The sequence below is a fragment of the Hypanus sabinus genome, chromosome 13, assembly GCF_030144855.1.
Source record: "Hypanus sabinus isolate sHypSab1 chromosome 13, sHypSab1.hap1, whole genome shotgun sequence".
In the NCBI taxonomy this organism is placed as follows: Eukaryota; Metazoa; Chordata; class Chondrichthyes; order Myliobatiformes; family Dasyatidae; genus Hypanus; species Hypanus sabinus.
Genome location: NC_082718.1, coordinates 73,939,980 through 73,962,929, shown reverse-complemented (window position 1 = coordinate 73,962,929; position 22,950 = coordinate 73,939,980). Strand labels below are relative to the sequence as shown.

Below are 22,950 nucleotides of genomic sequence, written 5' to 3'. Positions count from 1 at the left end.
CAATGACCTATAAATGAACTGTGAGATAATTATGACAGAACCAAAACAAACCAGTCACTCTACTCCCAAAATGATTGCAGATGCTGGAACCTGGAGTAAAGATGCCAGCTGCTCGAGGAACACTGCAACTCGGGCAGCCTCTGTGGAGAGGAATAAACAGACAATGCTTTGGGCAGAGAGCTTTCATCAAGACCTCATTAAGGGTCTCAGTCTGAACCATTAACTGTTTATTTCCCTGATTTGTTGTGAGTTCTTCCAGCATTTTGCATGTTTTATTCAGGATTTCCAGTATCTGCAGAATCTCTTGTGCTTCTGAAACTGGTGGGGGAAAGAGCAGGCCAGTAATCATCTGTGATGGGAAGAGGATAGCTGACCCTACCTGTCCATTTCCCTCACTGATCCCTCGAAGCTGCATGGGTGCAGGGTGCAGGGTGCACAGTAACTGAAATGCTCCCACGCACATTGCCTCTGTTGTCGCACAGTTGGAATTGGATACAGCAAGAAACAGTTTACTGAACATGAAAGATTTTCCTTGTTATACTGTACTTCATTACACCCTTCAATTAATAAATACAATCAAAAGTATGTGATTATTCAATTTTCATTTTAAATATTTGTAGTTTGCATATTATATAAAAAAATAATTTAAAAATGCCACGCAATTTTCGGGCCATGTAAAAATCACCTACTCTGAGGTCTACACAACTGTAAAATAAGTAAGAGGCAACATTGAGTTCCCTCCACATAAGCTGCCTGACCCCCCTGAGTTCCTCCAGCAGTTTGTTTTCTGTAATGTCAGTGGACTCTATGAGGTGGAATACTTGTGTATGGAATGGTCTGCCTAGACAGCACTCTTTTTGCAAAAGAGTGTACATGTCAATAACAAACCAACGTCAATACTAACTGAAAATGGCTCCATTGACAAGTACTGCTCCTTTACAGAATACTGTCTGTTAAGAAACCATGAATGTAAAGACCTGTATTTTATTTCAGGTTTATTAAAGGCTTCATGCTAAGAAACCAGCCGCTTTGCCCAGAAAATAAAGACTACTTGGCCTTTGCTCGGTATAACTACCTGATGAACCTAAGGAAAAAGCTACCGAAGAACGTTCTGGATAAAAAAACGTGGCTCAAACCCCCAGCCTTTCTGGAGACGGTAGGGAGAGGTTAATATGGCAGTTCTAACAATTAATGACGGGCCAATAGGGCCACTTAACTAAAACAAGCAATACCAACAGTTTGTGAATTACCTGTGCATTAGGCTATGGTTTTCATCCCACCAGTGTCAAACAAAGTGTAAGAAAGTGTAAGAACAGAGAATGCCAAAAGTATTCAGCAGGTCAGGCAGCATTTGTGGAGAGTGAACATTTCAGATGAAAGACCCTTCCAATGAAATCACTGACTAAGCCAAGCTACGTAACAAGTTGGTGGTTACTTGTTTGGATCCAAGATGTTTCCAACTCTGATTGGACTAATCTGGGAGGTTTCAATACACGAATCCCCGATTCCAAATGTCTCAATCCATCCAACAGCCTCACCAGGCTCAAGGACAACTTAAACCCCACTGTATAAAACTATGTAATAGTTCCCTAGTAGGATAAACTGGATTCTTGACCTCACAATCTACCTCTTTATGATGTTTGCCTGCACTGTGCTTTCTCTGTAACTTAATCCTGCATTCTGTTAATGTTTTGAACTTGTATGACCTCAGTGCATGGGTAATGATTGACACATAGAACTTTAGATTGATCCTAGGTTAAAAGGTTGGCCTAACATTGTGGCCCAAAGCACTGTTTGGTTCTGAACTGTTCCATGATTTATGAATTGATCCACATGAACAGTATGCAAGAAAAGCTTTTGACTGTATCTTGGTTCATACAATAATAAACTAATTCCATTCCACTCCTTGTATTTAATATTTTCACAGCTAATTTTTCTGCTCACTCACCACACAGGAGGAAATTTAACCATGAAGTCTAGGCTGGTTCCCAGCAGAGAAATCCCATTGGCCCCACTGGTCCCATTTCATCCTCCTGATCTCCCTGTAGACATCCAATCTATCGTCTCTCTCACATGCCATTAAACACCTTTTTGATATATGTACCTCTAGCGTACAGTATGGTACAGAGACATATCATTTGTTCATTATGTGCCATTTCATATGACATGGGCGATCATGATCTTGTCCATGACCACGATTGCTCTCAGTAGATTTTTCTGCTGAGATGGTTTCCCATAGCCTTCTTCTGAGCAAGGTCTTTACAGGATGGGTGACCCCAGTCATTATCAATACGCTTCAGAGATTGTCTGCCTGGTGTCAGTGGTTGCATAACCAGGACGTGATATGCACCAGATGCTCATACGACCATCCACCAACTGATCCCATGGCTTCATGTGACCCAGGTAGGGGGATTGGGGAGCTAAGCAGGTGCCACACCTAGCCCAAAGGTGACCTGCAGGCTAGTGGAGGAAAGGAACATCTTACACCTGCTTTGTTAGGGACATATCTCCATCCCAACACCCTGCAAAGACATATAGATTGTGATAATAAATCTGATTCTGAGAGACAGTGATGTACAGTAGTCAATTAACTGACTAAGATCTTTATAGAAAATTGACAAAATATGCAAACTGTTTTGTCACCACAATGTTTTTTTTGAAATCCAAGCAATTAATCTTTCAATGCAGGAGATCTCTAGAGGATTAGTTAGTTCCATAATTCCCATTTCTGTCATCAAGGGGATAAAATTGAAGAGAAAAGTGAGATTTGAACCCCTCTCCAATCAGAGGCTGTCTGAAGAATGTCTGGAGAAGGTTTAGCCCTGCGGACTAATGAGAAAGGCAGACCATTACCCTGAACAAAAGGATTGTTAGATCTGATTTTGCACATCTCTCTCTCTCTCTCTCTCTCTCTCTCTCTCTCTCTCTCTCTCTCTATATATATATATATATATATACACCCACACATATAGAGAGAGAGAGAGAGAATAAATAAAAAAGGATGTTGTGGTTTTCTTACACTGAAAGCTAATTCACTAGAAGGACACGTATCACAGGATATGGCAAGAAGGCAGGTGTATGGGGTTGTGTGGTACCCAAGATCAGCCATGATGGAATGGTGGAACAGAGTTGATGGGCTGAATGGCCTAATTTCACTCTTATGTCTTCTGGTTTAGAAAGCACAATTCATTGATAAGAGGTGAACTATTAAATAGCCAGATTCAGTGGCATGACACAGGCTGCAGAGGAACTTCTAGAAAAAATATTCAATCAGCTATACTGAAAATTCACCAAGTAAAATTAAAAGGCAAATAATAATTATACACTCTAATTGAATAGGGTGGACGATAATGTTTTCTGAACACTTTGTTCCCACAGACCTCAGAGCTACTGAGGAAGTTGCATCTGCGAACACTAGTTCGAAAATACTGCAGGGGGATCTCGCCCCAACGTAAGCTGCAGGTAATTGCACTTTTTAAAGTGATTCCAAGTAACAGAAAGGGGAATCACAGCAAGATGGAGGATGATTTGGGCTTCTTGATAGAGATATCCATCTATCTGAAAGAGCTGACCAACTCATTTCAATCCTCCAACCTATTCTAGTCACCACACCACTGGAAAGATGTGATTGAGTGCGAGAGGGTGCAGAAGTGATTCATGATGCTGACTGGACTGGATGGCTTGTGTTATGAGGATAGGCTGGAGCTGCTTACGCTAGAGCAAAGAAGGGGTGACTTTATGGTGGTGTATAAAATTATGCATAATTTTAAGTTCAAAGTAAATTTGTTATCAAAGTACATGTGATTTGTTTTCTTGTGGACATACTTAGTAAATCCAAGAACAACATTAGAATCAATGAGAGACCACACCCAATAGGGTGGGCTGATAACCAATGTGCAAAGACCGAATAAAATAATAATAATAATAATAATAATAATAATAAACAATAAATATCAAGAACATGAGATGAAGGGTCTTTGAAAGTGAGCCCATAGGGTGCGGGAAAATTTCAGTGATGGGTCAAATGAAGTTAGCCTGATGGTTGAAGGGTAATAACTGTTCCCAAACCTGGTGCTGTGAGTCCTAAGGCACCTGTACCTTCTTCCTGATGGCAGCAGCAGGAAGAGAGCATGACCTGGGTGGTGGGGCTCTGATGATGGATGCTGCTTTCCTGTGATAACATTCAGTGTAGATGTGCTCAGTGGTGGGGAGGGCTTTACCCATGACAGGCTGGGCTGTATCCAATACTCTTTATAGGATTTTCCACTCGATGGCATTGGTGTTTCCATACAAAGCTGTGATGCAGCCAGTTAATATACTCTCCACTACACAACTATAGAGGTTTGTCATTGCTTTAGATGCCATGCCAACATCTTCACAAACTTCTAAGGAAGTAGAGGCATACGTAAGGAGGTTACATAGATATTCACAGCTTTTCCCAGGATGGGGTGGTCTAAAGCTTAGAGGGTATAGCTTAAAGGTGAGAGGGAAAAGATTTAAAGGGGATAGAGCTATAGAGTCATATAACATGGAATTCATTGTCACAGACAGCTGTGGAATTCAAGCCATTACGTATATTTAAAGGCAACACGAGTGAATCTGCAGATGCTGGAAATAAATTAAAAACACAAAATGCTGGCAGAACTCAGCAGGCCAGACAGCATCTATGGGAGGAGGACTGTCTGGGGCCTGGGATGGTGGTGAAGGAAGAAGTGTGGGGGAAGGTGTAGCACTTCTTCTGTTTGCAGGGATCACCCTACCAGCCTACAGATCCAACGTATAATCCTCCGTAACTTTTGCCACCTCCTACGTGATCCCACCACTAACCACATCTTCTCCTTCCCCCACCCCCCCCCCACTCTCGGCTTTCTGCAGGGATCGCTCCCTACATGACTCCCTTGTTCATTCATCCCCCCCATCCCTCCCCACTGACCTCCCTCCGGGCACTCATCCCTGCAAGCGGAAGAAGTGCTACACCTGCCCCCACACTTCTTCCCTCACCACCATCCCAGTGGTGGACAGTCCTTACAGGTGAGGCACCACTTCACCTGTGAGTCAGCTGGGGTGATACACTGTATCCGGTGCTCCTGATGTGGCCATTTATACATTGAGAAGACCCGCTGCAGACTTGGACACCATTTCACCGAACACCAGCGCTCAGTCCTCCAGCAGTGGCGGGATCTCCCTGTGGCCACACACTTCAATTCCACAGACCACTCCCACTCCGACATGTCTGTCCATGGCCTCCTCTACCGTCAAGATGAGGCCGCACGCAGGTCGATGAAGCAATACCTTATCTCCCGCCTGGGTAGCCTCCTTCTTGCCGGCATGAACATCCAATTCACAGACCTCCGTTGATACCCCTGCCCCCCACCCTTACCCCCATCCCTATCTATTATTTTAGTCTGGTTCTCTTTCTCTCTCTTTTTCTCCCCTCACTATAATCTCTCCCCCCAGCCCTACCTTTCTTTCTCTTTTATTTCCCATAATTCTCCACCTTCCCCCTAGCCTATTTCCCTCCAGCCTATCACTTCCCAGCTCTCTACTTTATCCCTCCCTCCACTTCTTATCCCCCCTCGACCATCCCATGTTACTTCACTCCTGATGAAGGGTTTTGGCCCGAAACGTCGTTATTACCTCCTCCCATAGATGCTGTCATAGATGCTGCCTGCTGAGTTCTGCCAGCATTTTGTATTTTTTAGGTATACTTAAAGCACAGGTTGATAGGTTCTTTGTTAGTCAGGGCATCAAAGGTTATGGGGAGTAGGCAGGAGAATGGGGCTGAGAAAGATAATAAATTAGCCATGAGGAAATGGTGCGCAGACTCGATGGGATCAAAACTGATGATGGGCCTCATGCCGAAACATCAACTGTTTATTCCTCTCTATAGATGCTGCCTGACGTGCTGAGTTCCTGCAGCATTTTGTGTGTGTTACTCTGCATTTCCAGCAGCTGCAGAATCACTTGAGTTTATTACATACCCATCAGTATTAACTCCCATTTACTGGCAGCTGGTCGCTAGTCTGCTGTATCTCAGCAACTCAGTGGTGTACAATTTGTCTCCATTAGGAAGGAGAGTGGAAGACAACAGAAAATAAAGTAATTATGTAATTAACGTGTCAGCTGTTGTAGTGAAAATTATTTTAAAATCTGTTCTGTGTTCCTTTCTGATTCCACTCAGTATAAACACAAATAAAGGGTGTTGAAGGCCACAGGAGAACATTGATTAGAACTAGCACAGGTGCAATACAGAAAGAGAAGCACATGTCCACAGTGGTAGTAAGTCTAGTCAAGTCAAGTCAAGTCACTTTTATTGTCATTTCGACCGTAACTGTTGGTACAGTACATAGTAAAAATGAGACAATGTTTTTCAGGACCATGTTGTTACATAACACATTACAAAAGCTAGACTAAACTATGTAAAAAACAACACAGAGAGAAAAAAAATCACACAACTACTACACTGGACTACAGACCTACCCGGGACTGCATAAAGTGCACAAAACAGTGCAGGCATTACAATAAATAATAAACAAGACAATAGGCACAGTAGAGGGCAGTAAGTTGGTGTCAAGTCCAGGCTCTGGGTTTTGAGGAGTCTGATGGCTTGGGGGAAGAAACTGTTACATAGTCTGGTCGTGAGAGCCTGAATGCTTCGGTGTCTTTTCCCAGATGACAAGAGGGAGAAGAGATTGTATGAGGGGTGCGTGGGGTCCTTCATAATGCTGTTTGCTTTGCAGATGCAGCGTGTAAATGTCTGTGATGGCGGGAAGAGAGACCCTGATGATCTTCTCAGCTGAACTCACTATCCTCTGCGGGGTCTTGCGATCCAAGATGGTGCAATTTCTGAACCAGGCAGTGATGCAGTTGCTCAGGACGCTCTCAATACAACCCCTGTAGAATATGATGAGGATGGGGGGGGGGGGGGGCGGTGTTGGTGGGAGATGGACTTTCCTCAGCCTTCGCAGAAAATAGAGATGCTGCTGGGCTTTCTTTGCTATGGAGCTGGTGTTGAGGGACCAGGTGAGATTCTCCGCCAAGTGAACACCAAGAAATTTGATGCTCTTAACGATCTTTACCGAGGAACCTTCGATGTTCAGCAGGGAGTGGTGGTTCCATGCCCTCCTGAAGTCAACAACCATCTCTTTTGTTTTGTTCACATTCAGAGACAGATTGTTGGCTCTGCACCAGTCCGTTAGCCACTGCATCTCCTCTCTGTAAGCTGACTCATCGTTCATGCTGATGAGACCCACCATGATCATGTCATTTAGTACAGAAATCAAAATAATACTTATCATCCACTGCCCTCTCTACACTGCCAGAAAGGGAACAGCAGATCAGACAGCCTTTCATGTAGCCTTTACTCTTTCTCTCTGCCTTTGACTCAATATACTCTAACCCTCATGATGTGCTTGTCCCTATTTTCTCCAACTCTTAGCACTAGTTTCAGTCATGACCTTGCCTAAGACAAAGCGTAGTAGCGTAGTGGTTAACACAACACTTTACAGTACCAGTGCCTGGGGTTCAATTCCCACCACTGCCTGTGAGAAGTTTGTTCATTCTCTTCGTCACCACATGGGTTTCCTCCAGGTGCACTGGTTTCCTCTCACACTCCAAAGGCGTACTAGTTAGTAGGTTAATTGATCATTGTAAATTGTCCCATAGTTAGGCTAGGATTCAATTGGGGGATTGCTGAGTGGCGCGACTTGAAGGTCTGGAAGAGGCCAATTCCATGCTGTATCTCATTCAATCTATAGATAGATGGGTTAAAAAGTTGTCCTCACTGCACAAAGTAAGTGCCCCCTTTTTGTACTCTTTAAGATTCCACAGAACATAGCATAATTATCACCCCAGTACTTTTCCGACCCTTGGTGGTACCAGCTTGTCTCTAACAACCTTCATCACAGACAAATAATTTAGGGAAACAGAGACAACAGGTCTGTAAGGAGGAGACATTCTTCATGATCTCATCTCGGAATGCGCACTGGTGCAAATTTCCAGACTATCACAACATTCCTGGTTGGCACATTTGGTCTTTGAACTTCTGTTTAATTCCAAGGAGGAATCACAATGAACTCTTTGCTTACAGTTGCAACAGAAAGTTGTGGCCAGTACATTGTTTAAAGGGAAGAAGGATGGCTATTTACAGAGTGTGACCAAACCCTTCAGTGACAGCAGGCTTCGTAAGTACACACTGACCCCCACAGCAACTAAATCCGAAAGTCCTTCCCTACCACACATCCCCTTCTCAGCTTGATGTGCTCTCTTTCTGCAGGTGAACAGGATATCAATCCAAAGGCTCTCCAGCTGATTCGTCATGAGAGGCTCAAGGTGAGGTTTCACACATCTTGGAACACTGAGGCATTCTGGTGGTATCCCATGATAACAGAAATTCCATTGTACGTTGTCAACCAATCAGAAAAGCAAACACTGGCAAACTTTAAAGTTCAAAGTAAAATTATTATTAAAGTACATGCAGATATCTCACCAAATACTATCCTGAGATTCATTTTCTTGCAGGCATTCACAGTAGAACAAGGAAATACAAAAGAATCAATGAAAAACTGCACACAAAGACTGACAAACAACCAATGTGCAAATACTAAATAAATAAATAATACTGACACATGCAAAGGGTCTTGGGAGCCTGTGTGTAGAACAACCTAAAGGTTAGTTTGCAGGTTGAGTCGGCGGTGAGGAAGGTAAATGCAATGTTAGCATTTATTTCAAGAAGTCTAGAATACAAGAGCAGGGATGTGATGCTGAGGCTTTATGAGGCACTGGTGAGGCCTCACCTTGAGTATTGTGAACAGTTTTGGGCTCCTCATCTTAGAAAAGATGTGCTGCCTGACGTTGGAGAGGGTTCAGAGGAGGTTCATAAGGATGATTTTGGAATGAAAGGGTTATCATATGAGGAGCATTTGATGGCTGAGTCTGTACTCGCTGAAATTTAGAAGGATGAAGGGCGGGGGGATCTCATTGAAACCTTTCAAATGTTGAACAGCCTGGACAGAGTAGTTGTGGAAAGGATGTTTCCCATGATGGGGAGTCTAGGACAAGAGGGCACAGCCTCAGGATAATGGGGTATCCATTTAAAATAGATGTGGAGAAATTTCTTTAGCCAGAAGGTAGTGAATTTGTAGAACTTATTACCTTAGGCAGCTGTGGAGGCCAGGTCATTGGGTGTATTTAAGGCAGAGATTGATAGGTTCTTGATTGGACATGGCATCAAAGATTACAGAGAGAAGGCTGGGGAGTGGAGCTGAGGAGGGGGAAAAAGTATCAGCCATGAATGAATGGAGGAACAGACTCGATGGGCGAAGTGACCTAATTCTGCTCCTATGTGTTATGGTCTTGTGGACAACATGTGCTGCAGAGCCCTTGAAAGTACACCTTCAAGTTTATTGTCATCGGAATGTACATATATACAACCAAACAACACAACATTCCTCCTGTCGGCAGTGTACCCTCAATACACAGCACATAAAACAAAATATTACCATGATTAAGTTAATAAAGTATAATTCAAATAGTATGTAGTGTGCAGCACAGGTAAACAGTAAACAGCTCTCTGTCCTAGTGACGAGGCCTCAGTGGTGGCGGGGTATCTTCATTAGTCTCACAGCCTGAGAGAAAAAAGCTGTTACCCAATCCAACAGTCCTGGTCCTGATGCTCCTATATCTCCTTCCTAATGGTAGTGGGTCAAAGAGATTGTGGGATGGGTGGTAGGGATCCTTAACAATGCTTTGGGCCCTTCATATACAACGCTCCCAGTAAATGTCACAAATAGAAGTCCATACTTAGTCCATATTTAAAGTGATTCTATAGGTTGTGGAATCAGTTCTGTGTTGAGGTGAGTAAAGTTATCCACACTGGTTCAGGAGCCTGATGCTTAAAGAGTAATAACTGTTTCTGAACCTGAACATTGAAACGATCTGAAACAACTAATGATTTACTTACTGTACCTTTTAATTTTCACACTTTAACCAAGTATTATTGGTTTAATAAGACAGAGATTTCCACTAGGTCTTACAGAGCCAGTGCTCACACCAAGAGCACCTCATTCAACAACCAGTCACAGACACAACACAGAAACAGGCTCCTTGACCCACCAAGTCCATGCGGCTATTCTAGAGGTGAGCAGCTCCTCCACTCCTCCTGGTTGGGCACCCTCGCTGTGATGGAGTGTTTCACTGGGCATGCACTCTTCCAGATTAAGCCTAGTCCAAACAGGCAAAGGAAGTGCAGGGTAGGGTGAGTTACCCCATGGATTACAGGTGGCATGCTGTAGGAGCGGCCTGCTTGTGATTGTAATTGTATGATAACACCTATCCTCTTTTGCTCTCAGTATGGAGTTCCTGTCATTAAATATAACCGAAATGGCTTCAAACCCAGACCACGCCAACTGCTCCTAATGCAGACAAAAGCTTACATAGTCGAAGAGGACAAGATCAAGCAGAAGATTGAATATGCAACTCTGAAAGGTAATGGATTCCTGTCAATTCCATCACTAAACCTCTGAAGGAGGATGACCTCTTCCTCTGTTCAACTACTGATCTATTTACAACATGTGCAATCTCAGAGACAGGCTGACACCAACTGTTGCAATGTGTTGCAGCAGCCCTTCTGAAGCCTATGACTTCTGGCACCGAGAAAACAAAGCTAGCAGGCATTACCTGTCCCTGTAGACTATCTTCCAGGTTACATATCATTCTGGCTGAAACTATATCCCTTCCTTGTCACTGGGTCTCAGTCCTGGCTCTCAATGCACGACCACACTTGGGAATACCTTCACCTTGGAGACTGGAATAGTTGAAACAAGCAGCTTCTCTTCACTTCCCAGTAAATATTGCCCTTGGAACAGTGCTCAGAGTCCCGAGACTAAAAGATTGACAGTATATTAATGGTCTATATAGCAAATATTAATTTTTTTAAAAGAATGCTAACAGTTCTTTACAGAGGAGACTATCTCTGGGGTGTTTGCATTTCACTTTTCATTTCATCCATTATAAATGTGAGCCCATTTGAAGGCACGGCTTTGTGCTTGTGCAAACAGAATACTGTAGTTAGAGACCACTGTTCTCTCATGTTGCTCACAATTTGTGTTTTTATGTCTTGTTTAGGTGTGTCTGTCAGCAACTTGAGTGATGGAATTTTTGTTATCCACGTGCCCTGTGAAAACAACAAGCAAAAAGTAAGTATTTGTTCTCTCTTTATTCCTGTTCATAGTTCAGAAAGACATGTATTTAGCAGCTTCATGTGTGACATCTTGTGATGTGAAATATTTCTGAAATCCAAGTAAACAACTCCACTCACTCTCTTTGTCTACTATTATATACACCTTTGGATTACAAATATCTCTCTCATACATAAATGATCTGGATGATGGGGTGGTAAATTGGATTAGTAAGTATGCCGATGATACTAAGGTAGGAGGTGTTGTGGATAATGAGGTGGGTTTTCAAAGCTTGCAGGGAGATTTATGCCGGTTAGAAGAATGGGCTGAATGTTGGCAGATGGAGTTTAATGCTGAGAAGTGTGAGGTTCTACATTTTGGCAGGAATAATCCAAACAGAACATACAGGGTAAATGGTAGGGCAATGAAGAGGCTTTTGGAACGCTGGCCTTTATAAATCAAAGCATTGAGTACAGAAGTTGGAATGTAATGTTAAAATTGTACAAGACATTGGTAAGGCCAAATTTGGAATATTGTGTGCAGTTCTGGTCACCGAATTATAGGAAAGATATCAATAAATTAGAGAGAGTGCAGAGATGATTTACTAGGATGTTACCTGGGTTTCAGCACAAGTTACAGAGAAAGGTTGAACAAGTTAGGTCTCTATTCATTGGAGCGTAGAAGGTTGAGGGGGGATTTGATCGAGGTATTTAAAATTTTGAGAGGGATAGATAGAGTTGACGTGAATAGGCTGTTTCCATTGAGAGTAGGGGAGATTCAAACGAGAGGACATGATTTGAGAGTTAGGGGGCAGAAGTTTAAGGGAAACATGAGGGGGTATTTCTTTACTCAGAGAGTGATAGCTGTGTGGAATGAGCTTCCTGAAGAAGTAATAGAGGCCAGTTCAGTTGTGTCATTTAAGGTAAAATTGGATAGGTATATGGACAGGAAAGGAGTGGAGGGTTACGGGCTGAGTGCGGGTAGGTGGGACTAGGTGAGATTAAGAGTTCGGCACAGACTAGGAGGGCCGAGATGGCCTGTTTCCGTGCTGTGATTGTTATATGGTTATACCAACAATAACAACCTCATGCATTGAACTGAACTTGGTTACATTACTATCGTAATACTTTAAACCTTGTCACCTGAGCTTGAATGAGTTTGGGGATTATATTTACACACATATATATGAATAACACTGCTAACTTTTGACTTACCTGGTTTAAGTTACTATATTAAGTAGTTACTAAAATAAATAGTGGTTTTAACATCAAAACCAGATTCCAGGTGTGTTCAATTGCTGCTGATACTTTTACAGGGTAGCGTGTATGTAACATAAATTGGGAGCTCATCCGGGACAACAGCCAAGTATTAGGTAGCTGAGGATGTGTTTAAAGTGGAGGAGTTAGAGTTTTTTTCCTGAAAATAAAGCTAGCTGGTTTGAGCACCAGAATCAGATGGAAAGATTAAGAATTGACAATGAGGAGGTCACAGATTAGAGAACACCAGAAGGTTTCAGTTGTTGAGTATTGCTAAAAAGTTGAAACATACTAAGGTGAAAACCTGGAAGAGGATGCAATCCCAATTGCCTGTGTTCAGGTTGTTGAAGCATTTGTAAACCTGCAGGATGCTGAACATGGTGTTGAAGCTCAGTTAAAGCCTGAGATGTCTGATTTGGGTTTGCAGGAAATTGATTTTTTGTAATAAAACATGTGAAAGGTAAAAACAATATCTTGGTAGATTGACTGTCTGGATGCTAAGTTTAAGAGTGAAATAGAAACTAGTATTTGTATGCACTTTTGCAATGTGCTACATAATAATCACATATGTATTGCTTTACACTCTGTAATAAACAGTTAAAAATTTTGCTACTTGGTCAAAATTTTGCATTTTGGGGGGAGGTGTTATACACCCCTAGGGTTCTTTTTTTCCCCTGTGGACTGTCGTTTTAAAATGCCGAGATAATTGAGACTGACCTTTGCTCTGTTGGATTTCTACTGACTACAGAATTGTGGATTGCCATGGTGAAAGAGAGGTGGAGTTATTTGATGGACAGTGGGTGATTACACAAATTTGCAGCATGTTTATATTAAGCAAGGTTAGATGATTCTCTCACAGACACATGGTCAGAGTCAAGATGGTTTCGATCATGGAAAGACACCAGTGAGTGAGGTCGTTGTTTTAAACTTTCAGTAGCCCAAAAGGGTGAGTTGAGATCAATCCAGAGTATAGATAAGTGACCCTCACAGTTGTTGCAGCTGGAATCAGTTGCAGGGGAGAAGGAAGAGAAAGGTTTGAAACAGAAGAAACCTAGCGACAAAGAGATCAGTATTTGGAGTCTCTCCAAGTAGCCCGTAAAGGTGAGTTTGATTCCATTCAAATACAAAAGTGTGGTTGTCACATAGTTAATCCACAAGAGTGGGTTCTCTGGTGAGGAAAAACCTTTGTGAATACCAAGTATATGTTAACCTTTGTCTGGGTGTGGTAGTTCACTGAAGAAGGCACCCCTGTGGCAAATCACTGTTGGAGTTACTTCGTGTGTCATGGAACTGGATAAGTGGCTATCACGTTGTGTGATTGGGGTAACCTTGTGGAATCCACCGGTGTGTCTACCCTTGTCTGGGTTGGTAGTTTTCCCTTGAAAATGGTCCCCTTTGTGATAAGCTACTGTTGGTGATACTTCATGTGTGGATTCGGAGCTGACAGCAGAAGACCAACAGCACCTGTTTACGTGTTTTTCTCCTATCGTGGATTTCACCTTTGGATTACAAATACCAACAATAACAACTCTGTGCATTGAATTGAACTTTGTTACATTACCATCGTAAGATTTTAAACCTTGCCACCTGAGCTTGAATGAGTTTGGAAATTATATTTACACATATATATATGCATAACACTGCTAACTTCTGATTTACCTGGTTTAAGTTACTATATTAAGTAGTTACTAAAATAAATAGTGGTTTTAACATCAAAACCAGATTCCAGGTGTGTTTATTTGCTGCTGATACTTTTACAGGGTTGCGTATACGTAACACTACCTTGTTTTTATGTCCTCAAAGAAATCCAACAAATATGGCAAGCAAGATTTTCCCTGACAGAAACCATGCTGACGTTAGCCTATTTTGTCATGTGCCTCCAAATACCTCAAAACCTCATATGTAATAATAGACTTCAACATTTTCCCAACCACTGACATCAAGGCTAGCCAAATAGAACTTTGGCCAATTTTGTCATGTGCTTCCAAGTACCCTAAAGCCTAATCATGGGATTTTGTATTGTTAAGCAGCCTCATATGTGGCACCTTATCAAAAGCCTTCTGAAAATCCAAGTGAATGACATCCATTGTCCTCCTTTGTCCACCCTGCTTGTTACTTCCTCAAGGAACTCTTAAAAAAATTTCAGGGAAGATTTCTCTTGACAGAAACCATGCTGACTTTGACTTATTTTATCATCAGTCTCAAAGTGTCCCAAAACCTCATCCTTAATAATGGCCTCCAAAACTTTCCCAACCACTGAGGTTAAGCTAACTGGCGTATAGTTTCCTTTCTTTTGCCTTCCCCCTTCTTGAAGAGTGGAGTACTGAAATTTTCCAGTCCTCTGGAAACATGCCAGAACCAAGTGATTCTTAAAAGATCATAACCAGTGCAACCTCTTCAGCAACCTCTCTCAGGACTCTGGGATGTAGTACACCTAGTACAGGTGACTTATCCACCTTAAGACCTTTGAGTTAGCCAAGCACTTTTTCTTTCATAAAAGCAATGGAACTCACTCCTGCTCCCTGACACTCAGGGACCTTTGGCACACTGCTAGTGCCTTCCAAGTGAAGAATGATGCAAAGTACCTATTAGGTTCATCTGCCATTTCTTTGGTCCCCATTACTGCCTCATCAGCATCATTTTCCAGTGGTCCAATATCAACTCTGAGCTCCCTGTTACTCTTTATATAACTGAAAGCACATTTAGTATCCTGTTTATATTATTGGCTAGTCTGCCTTCATATTTCATCTTTTCCCTTCTTATTGCCTTTTGTTGAATTTTAAAAGCTGCTCAACCATGCAACCTCTCACTCATTTTTGCTACCTTATATGCCCTTTCTTTGGCTTTTATGCAGTCCTTAACTTCCCTTGTCAGCCACGGTTGCCTAGCCCTGCCATTTGAGAACAACTTCTCTGTGGGACATAACTCTCCTGTGCCTTTCTTATATTCATATTACATTATCTACTTGTAAACCTGTTTGCTCATTCTCAGCTCTATCATACTGGTTCCCATCCTCCTGCCATCTTAGTTTAAACCACCCCCAACAGCTCTAGTAAACCTGCCCACAAGAACATTGGTCCCCCTCAGGTTCAAGTGCAGACCATCCCTTTTGTACAGGTTCCAGCTGCCCCAGAAGAAATCCTAATTATCCAGAAATTTTCAATTTCAATTCTTCAGCCACACTTTCTATGTCATTCTATTCCTCTGTTCACTGTCATGTGGCTCAGGCAGCAATCCTTGAGGTCCTGCTTCTCAGCTTCGTTCCTAACTCCCTGTGTTCTGTTTTCAGGACCTGCTCCCTTTTTCTACCTATGCCGTTGGTACCAATATGTACCACAACCTCTGGCTGCTCACTCTCCCTTTTCAGATATTGTGGATGTATTCAGGAACATTGTTGACCCTGGCATCTGGGAAACAAACTGCCATCTGTGTTTCTTTTTTGCATCCACAGAATGGCCTATCTGTCTTGCTAACTATAGTCCATTATTACTGCTGCCATCCTCTTCAGTTCTCTCCCCTTATGGGCTACAGGGCCAGACTCAGTGCCAGAGGCACGACCGTTGTGCTTTCCCCAGGTGGGTTGTCCCCACCAACAGTACTCAAAATGGAATACTTATTGTTGAGTCCTGGGAGTAAGATTTGGAATGATCTTGGTGGAATGATACAAGGATAGAGGAGATTGCAGAGAGGAATTTTCCCCATCCTTTAGAACCATTCCAGAAACAGGTGATTTTTGAAAGATCGTTACTCCACATTCTCTTTAGCTACCTCTTTCCAAGTGACCTATCTGCTTTCAGACCTTTCAGCTTCCCAAACACTTGCTCCTTAGTATCTCACTTCTGCCCCCTGACACTCTCAAACTTCTGGCATTCTGCTGGTGTCTTCCACAGTGAAGACTGATGTGAAATACTTATTCAGTTTATCCACCAATTCTTTGTTCCCTATTACAACTTCTCCAGCATCAATGTCCAGCGGACCAATATCTACTCTTGTTTCTCTTTTACTCTTTATACTGTTACGTACCCCGCAACGGGTTAAAAAAACCCAGCAGAAATGGACACACCTGGAGTCTGAGTCTTCCGTTATAAACTCTATTTTGTTAGTAACTATGTGAATAAAGTAATATAAAACAGGATAAGGTAAACAGGTTAGCAAAGTATATGCATATATATAGGTGAGTAAATAAGGTTCCCAAGCTTCCCCAGCTCAGGTGATTAGGTGATACAGTCTCATGGTGGTATGGTAAGTAATCAGTTCAGTTCTGGAATTTGATTTGAGTAAAGTTGGGGAGAGAGAGAGAGAGAGATAGAGAGTTGGTTTGTTTTCCTAATGCCAATGCCAATCCTCCACGTCGTCCTCCTGCTCCCGAAACTCACAGTCACCAACTGTGACCACAAAAAGAGGATGCCGTCTTCTGTGGTGGCGTTATCAACCCAGACCAGGGTTAAACACACCGATAGCTCCCCACCGGTCATCCCTTTGTCCACACTGTGAGCAAAACCCCACTCTTGTCATGGGCACGCAAAGCTCATCAGTGTCCTCCTTGCCTCTGGCGTTGTGTGTCTCTTATGTGTCTCTGGTGTGTCTGATTAAAAAGTCAACTGACCATGCATATATCTCACGAGTGCGGAACATCAGCTGTCCATCATATAGCTCCACCTTCCAGTTTCCAAGGCAACTCACAGACTTTCTCTCTCTTTCCCTGCTGCTGAAATAGCACACAAGCTGTTCACTCCCTCTCTCTCTTGTTAAAGGAACAGTCCACTTTAGAATAATCCTTCAAATCTTGTTACACCTCTCTCCTTTTAAGAAAAATTTTGATGAAACAGAAAAATTTTTGTTTTAACTATCGATTAAACAGCTCAAAGAAATACATGTGTAATTAATCAGGTAACATAGCAAAGCATTACAAACTTAAAGTTAACATCTAGACAAACAGTTTGCTATAATATTGTCACTACCTTTCACATGTTTTATTTCCATGACATACTCTTGCAAGATCAGACACCAGTTAAGTAACCTTCTGTTCTTATCCTTCATTTTACTCAGAAATACTAATGGATTATGGTCCGTGTAAACCACAAGTGGTTTCTGCGCAGGACGTACGTAGACATCGAAATGTTGCCATGCTAAAATGAGTGCTAGCAACTCTTTTTCAACAGTGGTGTAATTTTCCTGATGCATATTAAATTTCTTTGAGAAATAAGCTACTGGATGTCCAATTTCATCATCATCCTTTTGCAACAATACTGCCCTAGCAGCTTCATCATGAGCGTCTACCGCGATTGAAAATGGTTTACTGAAATCAGGTGCTTTGAGCACAGGGTGATAACACAGAATGGTTTTCAGGCGATCAAATGCCTCTTGGCAAAGGTCGGTCCACACAAATCTTTCACTCTTCCCTAGGAATTTTGTTAGGGGGAGAGCGATGTCTGCGAATTTCTTACAAAACTTACGGTAATACCCAACCATTCCCAAAAACCTCTGTAACACTTTCTTGCCCGTTGGAGCGGGAACCTCAGCAATAGCCTGAACCTTGGCCTGCACAGGAGCCAGTTGGCCCTGGCCTACTACATAGCCAAGATACATGACAGTGGTGTGGCCAAGTTCACTTTTAGCAAGGTTTACAGTGAGATTTGCCTTGGACAGCCTTTCAAACAGTTTCTCTGCTGCTGAGATATGCTCTTCCCAGGTGTCATTCCATACAACCAAATTATTAATATAAGCCCTATACTTTCTAAACCTTGAATCTCTGAATTCATCATCCTTTGGAACGTCCCTGGAGCATTTTCATCCCAAAGGTTAAAACATTGTATTCATACAATCCAGATGGTGTCACAAATGCAGATTTTTTTTAGCCCTTTCTGTCAAAGGAACACACCAGTAACATTTCAACAGGTCAATCTTTGTAAGGTATTCAGCCTTCCCCACTCTGTCAATACAGTCATCCACTCTTGGGATGGGATAAGCATCTGTCTTAGTTACTGCATTAACTTTCCTGTAATTAGTACAGAATCTCATACTCCCATCCGACTTAGGGACAATCACGCACAGTGATGCCTAGTCTGAAGTGGATGGCCTAATTATGCCGGCTGTTAGCATGCATTCAATTTCTTGTTCAACGATTTTATTTTTGTCTTGGTTCATTCTGTAAGGGTGCTGCTTAATGGGATTGACTTCATCTACAATTAAATCATGCACCGCAGCTGTGCAGGGTCTTGGAATGTCAGGGAATAAATCTTTATACTTGTTAATTAAGCTCTTCAGTTGTTTTTGCTGCCTTGACTGCAAATGTTGAGTCTTTCCATCAAGATTTTTCAGAACATCAGAATTTCTGAGTCTTGTGGAAACTACATGGAGTTCATTAAAGTGATCTGGTATCCCAGTACCAGACACCACAATTTCCTCCATTGTCATATTGAACCTCCATTGAACCTCCATTGCAGGTTCGGGGTCATGATAATACTTGATCATATTTACATGTGTAGCCTTTCGCTGTCGGTCAAGAGTTCTGATAACATCATTCAAAGAATCACTTTTCTTATTATTTCATATAGTCCGCTAAATCTCGCTTGAAGAGGGTTGGTAAGGAGGGAGAGCAGCTTCATCTTTATCTGAGAGTGTTGTAAATTCTGCTTTGCAAGGTCACAAGCCTTGTTAAGTCTATCTCTGAATTCCAAAACATAACTAAGCACGCTCATACAGGGTCAAAGGTGACACAATGTGCTTAGCTCTCAACTCTTTAACTACCCCCTCGAATGTTTTCGAAGTAAAGTTACTACCCTGGTATCAGATTGGATTTCTTCAGGTAGACCTAACAATGTGAAAAATTTTATAAAGGCTCTTACCACGGTCTTGGCCCCGATATTTCTGACAGGCACTGCCTCAGGGAACCTAGTCACAGCACACATGATGGTTAATAAATACTCATAACCAGCTGCAGTCCTTGGCAATGGGCCAACACAATCCACTATGACCATAGAAAAAGGTTCACCAAAAGCAGGTATTGGTCCAAGTGGTGCTGCTGGGATCACCTGATTAGGGTTTCCTGCAACTTGACAAGAATGACAAGTCCTGCAAACTTTCCAGACCACAACTTGATGTTCAATGGCCCAATCCTCACTTGCAGGCACAGTAGGTGGTCTCCACTTCCTCATTGACACACCATCCTTAAGATAATATTCTACTGACTCTCCCTGAACCTCCTCTTCTGTGACAGCTGTCTCCTTTAACGCAGCAATTTCAGAGTCTCGACTTTGTTCCTCTATAAATTCATCCCTGGACAAGGACAAACCTTTCTCATCCTCCTTACTGCCCAAATCCTGATGTAACATAGAAGGTAGAAAAGTGTCTGACAAATTCTCATAAGTTAAACCCCTGTCTTTGCTAACTGTGTCAGCAGCCTTTTGAGACATGCCTCGGGTCATTGCACATCTGGTGTAAACATCAGTATCTCTGTTTGCCTCATCAGCCACAAGCTTACTTGTTAGCTGTACTGCTGAATAAACTTCACCCTGGACTGGTGCCAAACTATCCCTAATGTTTACCAATATCAACACTAAGCTTATGAAGACCATGCTTACATTGTGAAAATTTCCAAACAATCCACCTATTCTGTTCCTACGACTTTTAGCTTGACTCATCTCCATAGTAACACAGACAGGTGGCTTCTCAAAACCGAAGCAATCCTTTTCCTCCACATTGCAACAGTGAAAAACAGCTCCTTAACCTTGAAGTTGTTTACTTCCAGGTGCTAAAACAGAATTTAACAAGCTAACACATACTTCTACAGGCCATTGTCCTTCAAGCAGGGTCAAAGGTCGTGAAACCAGTACAAACTTTACAAGTTCTTTATTTAAAAATCCAGAAACAGCACCTTCCTCAATCTTTTCAATAACATTTACCTCGCCAGCTTTCAACTCATCACCAACTGTTAAAACACTGTCTAACACAAGTGACTGAGAATCCTCAATTTCCACCGGTACCAAGGTTAACCATTTATTCGCTGAACCAAGTCCATCTGACACAAAAAGACTGCATTCCTTTTCAACCGAGTCAGACACCTCAGACCTTAACTGAATTTCAACACAAGGTTCAACACCCTGAAAATTCACAGGTGCTTCAACAACCTGAACACAGGCAGTCGGGACAGCTGCCTCTTCTAGGTTTTCAATACAAGTCCCAGTTTCAAATTCCAGGTTCCCCTGACCCTACCAGCTTCTCTCTAGGAAACTCCCATCTGGAGTAAACTCAACCTTGTGGGTTAAAACAACCTCATCTGTTAACCTAACAGATTCCCACAAAGTAGTGGCATCCTTTTCATCTTGGTATGTGCTTACATCATCGGAAACACACTTCTTAAAGTCTTCAAGCTGTTTTAATTGCGACTCATACTGATACTTCAGTTTTTCTACCTGAAGCTGAACCTCAGCCTCAGTTAGTACTTTACCTTCAGAAAACATTTCCAACACCTCCTCTTCCAACTTCCCCTTGGCTACATAATGCTGTGCTATTAACAGTGGTATTTGAGCCTTCTTCATGTGAGTGGTCACCTTAACTTTTAACTTATGAGCAATTCCCAACAGTACATCCCTTTTAGCATCATCCAACACCTCCGCGGTTGATTCTGCCACAAACCTGTTAACCTCAAACTCCATTTATGCTGATAGTCCACTCACACAAATCTAAACAGAATGTCCACAATCAAATCAACTAGTCAATTGAGCCCCCACCAATTTATGTTCGTATCCCGAACGAGCCCCCAATTTTGTTACGTAATCCTTCCGATCTCGTCACAATGCACTCGGTGGCCAGAAATGTGATTTAAGTGACTATGGAATGATTGTTGGTACTAGACGGGATGGTTTGTGTTACAGAAAAAACAAAAAACGTAACATGAATGCCAGTTCTGTGGGTGAAAATGCCTTGTTAATGAGAGAGGTCAGAGGAGAATGGCCAGACTGGTTAAAGCTGACAGGAAGGCAACAGCAACTCAAATAACCACACACTATAACAGTGGTGTGAAGAAGAGAATCTCTGAATGCACAACACATTGAACCTTGAATTAGATGGGCTATACAACAGAAGACCATGATATACACTCAGTGGGCACTTTTTAAGGTATACAAGCTGTCTAATAAAATGGCTACTGAGTGGATATCTGAAAAGAAGCTTTTGGTGTACTCTTTCATATTATTGGCTAGCTTGCCTTTATATTTCATCTTTTCTCTTCTGTTGCCATTTAAAAGCTTCCCAATCTTTTAGTTTCTCACTAAATGTTACCATTATTGCATACCCTTTCTTTTTCTTTTATGTTGTCTTTGACTTATTTTGTCAGCTATTCTCCCTTTAGAATACTACTTCTTATTTGGGATGTCTTCCAATTTAGTCCCAGAAACTCCAGCCATTACTGTTCTTAATTCATCCTTGCAGGTGTCCCTTCCAATCAGCGTTGGCCAACTCTTCTCTCATGCCTCTGTAGATGTCTTTACTAAATTGTAATACAATAGATCTGTCTTTAGTTTCTCCTTTACTGTCTCCTTTACCTTAAGCTCTCTAATCAAATAAGCTTTGGCAAACTTGGTTCCACTGGACTGAAAAGAGCTATAGCCAAATGGACTGGACTGTTTCCTTCGTCATTGAAGATACTTGACTTGCTGAGGATTTCTGGCATATTTAATTTAATTTCAACCTTATGAGCATCTGCAGAGTTTGTCTTTTGAATTAGAGTCATGTTCCAGACTTGGAAAGAATTCAGAAATCTGTTTCACCTATTGATGGGGATAATTATGAATTGGGTTGGATGATGGTGAGAAACTGTTTTCCAACATAGCCAACACCCTTTGGAGAAGGGGGGAGAGCTTTAGAACAGGGGCAATAGGGGACACTTCATAAGATTCAAGGGCCTCAACTCTCACGTGTTCCCACAAGGACAATGTGTGGAAATGCCAATCTAGAACCCTCAGAGCACAAAATCTATCAATAACAATGAAGGACGAATGTGTCAAACACCAAAAGTTTAATAGCTCTGAAAGTGTGGAGCCGATTAGAAAGTATAGGAGTAAAGTTAAGGAGAGATAAGACAAGAGCGTAGGTAACCGTGTTTTCTGGTGGACATTAAAGACCATTGTCAGATAATCCTAGAGCATGGTTTCTACTTCTGCCTGGTACTACACTAACTCAGTCTCCAATGTACACAGGGTGATGTAATTCTGCAGTGTGACTATGTCTTTGAGACTGTGACCAAGCTCTGTACCATGGCCAGCAAGCAAAACAGCTTCAAGATCGTGCAGGGCAGGTGAGCAAAGAGAATTTCAGTCACCATTACATTGCAGCACAGTAACAGGGCTCTAGGAGTTCAATGTGACAGGATGTGATGATGTAACACTCTTCCTTGAGTGTAAAATTTAAGGATGAGGTCAAGTACATGAAGAACAGGAAGATGACTGGAGTGAAGGAAGGACTGATCAGGAATAAGAGAAGATAAAACATACTTGGAGTGGGAGTAAGTAGGGAAA

General features: G+C 42.1%; 1 protein-coding gene across 1 annotated transcript in view; it reads left to right on the top strand.

Moving 5' to 3' along the window:
• The window catches only part of myo1ha (myosin IHa), a 127,201-nt gene that overhangs the window by 88,006 nt on the left and 16,245 nt on the right, over positions 1-22,950 (top strand). Inside the window, exons 24-30 of the mRNA XM_059987882.1 lie at positions 994-1,156; positions 3,379-3,462; positions 8,090-8,183; positions 8,276-8,331; positions 10,350-10,485; positions 11,125-11,195; positions 22,633-22,730. Of these exons, the coding sequence (XP_059843865.1) occupies positions 994-1,156; positions 3,379-3,462; positions 8,090-8,183; positions 8,276-8,331; positions 10,350-10,485; positions 11,125-11,195; positions 22,633-22,730 (702 nt within the window). The remainder of the gene's footprint in view (positions 1-993; positions 1,157-3,378; positions 3,463-8,089; positions 8,184-8,275; positions 8,332-10,349; positions 10,486-11,124; positions 11,196-22,632; positions 22,731-22,950) is intronic.